The sequence below is a fragment of the Physcomitrium patens genome, chromosome 7 (assembly GCF_059467195.1).
Source record: "Physcomitrium patens ecotype Gransden chromosome 7, ASM5946719v1, whole genome shotgun sequence".
In the NCBI taxonomy this organism is placed as follows: domain Eukaryota; kingdom Viridiplantae; phylum Streptophyta; class Bryopsida; order Funariales; family Funariaceae; genus Physcomitrium; species Physcomitrium patens.
The window spans coordinates 8782501-8788103 of record NC_143416.1 but is presented as its reverse complement, the minus strand read 5'-3'; the positions used below and the strand labels follow the sequence as shown (position 1 = coordinate 8788103).

Sequence of the window (5603 nt, the reverse complement as noted above, 5' to 3'; positions counted from 1 at the left end):
ATCCAAACTGATGATTATGTGCGTGAGGCCACGTCACCCGCAAAAACAAAAAAGGTTCAAGTCAAAAAAGTTTTCGCTTGCGTTTTGAAAAAAAGTAGTTGTGGAACTGAAGAAAGAGTGAACCTGGAGAGGGAGGAAGGAAGGGGGGGGGGGGAGCAGGCTGGACAAGCAAGCCCTAGAGCTGTGGGGCACAGAGCGCTGAGTCATCAGCGCTGACTCATAAACGGCAACCCAGTTCCATCCAATCCAACCCTCCTCTGTGCTACTCAGTGGTGCACCGGACCTGCCCTGCCAAGCCTTTCCGCCGAGAGCAGTAGCAGCAGCAGCAGCAGCGAGGGCTTTGGTTTGCTTCGGGAATCGCCTCGGCTCATGCGGAGGGATTCAGTGCTATGTGGCCCCGTCTCCTTCTGGAGACTCCATCCAGCATCATCAGGCTCTAGTATCTTCTTCTTCTTCTTCTTCTGCCGGTATGAATGCAGCAGCCCCACGAGCTAAAGGCAAAAAAGCAAAATGCAAAAAGCAAAAGAATACGAGCCCGCCTCCCCCTACACCTTCTAGAGAGCTTTTACGTGCATTTGCTTCGAGGTTTAAAATAGCAGACTGTGGTAGGGAATTTATTATTATTATTGTTAGTTGCCATAGTGGCATTGTCTAGTCTTCGAAGTGGGATTTTACCCTCCCCTCCCCACCAGTGTACAATTCGGTCCTTGTGGTGTCATCTTATTCGGAATTTATAATTACTATCACGGTGATATCCGTGCTCCAGGTGATTTTCCCGCGCAACCAGAGCCCTTATGGAAAAAAGCCTCGGACACAAGTGATGGCGGTAAATACGAGAAGTGAATGGGGGGACGGAGTTCTTACCTACCTACCAACCTATCTTTCTACCTACCTACCTACTCGAGGTGTGGCACTGAAACCCCCCTCGGTACGACCACTCGGTGGATGAGCTGCACGAACCTACCAAGTGAGGTAGGACAGGGCGGTAGGAAGGAAAAGAGGGGGGTAGATGCGATGGTGCTTGTCTGGCATTTGCCTCCAGCGCATCCTCGTTTTTGTTTTCTTCTTCTCCTTCTTTTTCCTATTATTATTATGATTATGATTATTTCTATTATACATAAATTGTTATTTGTTTATTTTTTCCTTTGAGTGTGTGTCTTTTGTAAATTCTCTAGTTAGTGTTGTTATTATTTCTGTGGGTGGTTGTACACGATGTGGGGTTGCTCCCAATCTCATTCATAGGCAGGCAGGCGAGAGGATTGACATCCACCACCAGAGATTTACTTGCGCGCGGGGGGCTAAACTTAGTGCCAACCACGTCCATCAGCGTCTCGTCGTTTGCCATTTCGGGGCATGTAGCTGCCGCAACTGTGCGTGCTGCCTGCGAGGGTGTTCACGGCGACGAAATGAAAGTGATTTGCGCAGCTAATCGGTATTCAAATCGGAGTTGAAACAGTGTCCTCGGGGGTTCCGGAAGAGGGTCGATCGAGGGCAGGGGGAGGGGCCGGTCAATTTGTGGTTAGCGACAGCTGCGTTACGTTGGCATTGGGTTAGCGACGATTTAGTGATAATCGTTGGGCTTTTTTGTGGTTTCTTGTTGGCGTTGTAGTGTCATTGGGACTGTAGTTTCGTGGTTTTCATATTTCCTCAGTGTGTCCTGGGACCCTTCTTGCCCGACACTGTCCACTTTTTTTCCACTGGTGGAAGAGGTGGAGTGCCTGGGTTTGCGGTCAGTTGAGTGGAGGTTGATGTGGGTGCGGATTGTCTAGAGGGCTGACACGCGGTTTGATTTGTGGTGATAGAGGAGGAGTTTGTGGAGTGTTCGAGGGTTTGGTCGTGGTTAGTGGCGCACGGTTGATTGACGTGATCTCTTTAGTGCCTTGAGGGCCGCACGTGTTTGCGGAGAAGTTGGGGATTACTGGCTTCGGATGTGAATTTTGGGTAAAGTCGTCGCGGTTTTCTGAAGTGATGGAGTGGATTTCCGCCTTAATATGTTAGTCTCGCCAGATACCCCAGGGAAACAAGTTTGTGATAGGGTGCGAGATCTCAGTGGAGTTTGATTCAGTTTGGGTCGGTGAAATTGGAGGCGCAAGTATCGTCGGATCAGGAATCGACACTTGCGAATTACTCATCGCCTTTGGGTTCAGTAGTGGTCAGCTTCAATCGAGAGTTTTGAAGCTTGATTCTGGGATTTTGGTGTAGGGTGTGGTTGGGCTTGTATCAAAGTGTCACGAGAGGGGTGATTGAGACGATACTATACTGAGGCACAATTGGATGATGCCATATCCACCGATGCAAGGGGGGCAACCACAACATGGTCAGCTGATATGCAGCGGGTGCCGCACCCTCCTCGTGTATCCCCAAGGGGCCAGCAACGTCCGCTGCGCGCTCTGCAGCTCCGTAACGCAAGTGCCGCCCCACGGCACTGAGATGGCGCAGCTGGTTTGCGGTGGATGCCGGACTCTGTTGATGTACATGCGTGGCGCCACCAGCGTGCAGTGCTCGTGCTGCCACACCGTGAACCTGGCGATGGAAGCCCCCCAGGTGGCGCACATCAATTGTGGAGGGTGCGGTATGACGCTGATGTACGCGTACGGTGCCCAGAGTGTGAAATGTGCGTTGTGCCAGTTTGTGACATCCATTACGATGCTCAACGTGCGAGTGCCGCTGCCATCGCAACAGCCTAGACCTCCGCAGGCCGCCGGGGGCCCTGCTCCTGCACCCACCTCATCGCACACGCAAACAGTGGTGGTGGAGAACCCCATGACGATGGACGAGAGCGGGAAGCTGGTGAGCAATATGGCTGTGGGTGTGTCCACTGATCGGAGGTAACAATGCTAGCCGGCGATTGTTTGATCTCATGTTTGCAGTGGTGATTGGCTTGTGATCGGAACCAGGTACAAAGTGTAGGGTAAGGCAAGCTAGCAGCACAGGGTGGTGGTGATCGGTGACGAACCTGAAGGAAGGTGTTCGGAGCGGTGGCTTGAATCGCTTTGAATGAGGGCGGAGGAATCCTAGAAACGGGAAGGACACTGAACGCAACGGCGAATTTGAGATGTTGGTAGACGCAGGTAGATGTTGGTATAGGATGACTACCGGCATCTAGATACTCTTCGCAAGGATGAAGCAGTGACACACCGAGCAGCGTCATTTTACTGCCTAGAAATACTCGAAATTGTAAGCTGAGCGGGCTTGTACCAGGGTGCTGGTGTATGCAAAGCGGTGGGTTTAGAATGTAGGTGTGTAGGAGGTTCAATTTGTGCATTTGAATCAGTGAAGTTTCACGTTAATTGCCCCCAACTGCAGTCTGCGACACTCACACCTTCTCGTCCCCCAACCTAGACTTCCTTGTGTCTCTGGGTCGATATGGTTCTCCTCTTAATATTGCTGTTGCATTTGGTGGTGGTTTTCTGGAATCAAGCACATGGTTTTAGGCATCTTTAACGCAATATTAGGCATGATACCGATGTGTTGTTGACTTATTCGATTTTGTAACATGCGTTGTTTTCAAGAGGAATGAGATTTGATCTTGCTGTTGAGGTGACCCGCCTAAAACGGAGTGTGCGAGGCATATCCCTGTAGACCTGAGGACACTTCTGTTTTGTATTTTTTGTGACGATACTTGCGTCCGATATTTTCTGGTGTCTGTAGCATTGATGTTAGGTTTGATTTACTTAATCTATGACAAGTTGAGATTGGAGTTCTTAGTTCTAAAACAGCTGTTATTTGCAGACATTTTCGTGATGACAATACGGTTACTTCCCATGGAGAATACGTTACTTTCTAGTGATTTATTTTTAATTTTGGCGGGATCACTTATGTGAAACTCATGCCATACTAAGTTCTTGCAAATAAAAGATCAAATAGAAATCCAAATTTCAAGACTGTAGTTTAAAGTTTATTATTATTTTTTATTTTTCTATTTTATTTTTAAATAGTGATTATCACTTGTGAGTATAGATGCATGCAAAAGGCAACTGTATGAAAAATGTGTCATTTCTTACATTTTGTTATTTTATGTTCCAATCTTAACATAGACTTGCATTTTAGTTCTAAATTTTATTTTTATTGTATAATCATATTCATTATGCTGGCAATTGTATAGCATTTATATTGTTGGTTTTAAAGGTTATATGATTATATTATTACAAGTATTATATAACCTTTAAAACCAACAAGTGTGATCATATTATTACAAGTATTGTTATTTTTTGACACATAAATGAGTTAATAGATTATTAAAAATGTTATAGACTACTTAATTATTTATATTCAAAGACAAAGTTAAGAATATGTGACAACTTTTAAGTTCAGTTCAATTCTACTTTTGTATATGATCACACAATATTAAGGTATTATAGATTTCTATTTAATTGCTTTGTTAATTCAAGAACCTAATATATGTTTAGCTATTTAAGAATTATTCTACTTCTTGAGTAGGTAAGAATCTTGTTGCAAATATTTTTCTAAATACTTTTTGACAATTTTCCAATAAATTTGTCCATATTTGATTAAGTCCTTCCAAACTATGTTTTTAGTAAAGAGTGCAATCCATACTTCATTTCAAAGTTAAATCTGTTTGTCCAAATCCATAAACAAAATAGTCCATAAACAAAGTCTTCTTAATAAGGACTATGTCTTGCAAATAGACTTTAATCTAAGGAAAAAAGTTTTGTAAAAATACCTTGCTACCAAGTGAAAGATTCCTAAGAGCATCAATTCTAGGAATTGAATGTTAATTTATAAAGAAGAGAAGTAGCCCAATCCCAAATATAATGGACTTGATGATACTTCCAAAATTCATGGAGAATAGATTCAAGCATTTAGAATTGACATACAGCACATTAAATAACAATAGTAGGATTGATTTTACTCCTTTAATTATTAACTACTACACTGAGCCAAATAAGCCATATATGCCAAATAAACATAACATCTTTACAAGAACAAGGATTGTACTAAATGTCTTTTCAATTAAATACAAAGTCTTGACTAAGAAGAATACTTGATTTTTGTACCACAAAATTAATAGAAGAACTATCGATTTGAAGTACCTTTTTTGCCAAGTTTGGCAAAGTATGTCATAAGTTCTTTTACCAATTACCTAAGAATATAATAGATCTTATACATATATATCTTGTACATATGTATCTTCATTTTTATTTTTATTTTTAGATCTTAGAACCAATTTTCTATTAATATTTTGTAATAAGTGATTAAACCAAATCTAATTTCCAATTTCCATAAGCCATGAATTTAATATTGATTATTTGAAATCTAAGAAGCTATTGAATATTTTCTTAGCTAAGTTGAAGAGTTAGTAACATCAATATGGATAAGAGAGCTTTGGTGGCATCTTTTGGCTCAATGATGCCTAAATCTCTTTCTTTACAAGTTTTATAACAAACATCCTAAGCTACTTTGGAGTGAATAAAGAAAGTAGTATTTTTCTATAAAATATTTATAATGATTTATTTGATTTTTTGAATAGCCTTCAAAAAGCCAAATTATATGCATAAAAATATCAGATATATAGTACATTTTTATTTGCAATGATGGCTTAATCAACCACATTGATTTTAATAAAATATTAATAATTTAAT

The 5603-nt window shown here is 42.0% G+C and overlaps 1 protein-coding gene across 2 annotated transcripts; it reads left to right on the top strand.

Moving 5' to 3' along the window:
* Positions 1-1350: 1350 nt before the first annotated feature.
* Positions 1351-3300, top strand: LOC112285001 (protein LSD1). Of its 2 annotated transcripts, XM_024525430.3 has the most exons (2): positions 1351-2790; positions 2898-3300. In XM_024525430.3, exons 1-2 carry the CDS (start codon positions 2275-2277, stop codon positions 2913-2915), a joined length of 534 nt encoding a protein of 177 aa, XP_024381198.1. In that variant the 5' UTR covers positions 1351-2274; the 3' UTR covers positions 2916-3300. The 2 variants fall into 2 exon arrangements, with proteins under 2 accessions (XP_024381198.1, XP_090108018.1); XM_090251892.1 differs by having other exon boundaries at positions 1362-2971.
* Positions 3301-5603: the final 2303 nt, after the last annotated feature.

Coding starts and splice junctions, on each gene's coding strand:
- LOC112285001 (XM_090251892.1), top strand. CDS start 2,275: ATGATGCCATATCCACCGATGCAAGGGGGGCAACCACAACATGGTCAG.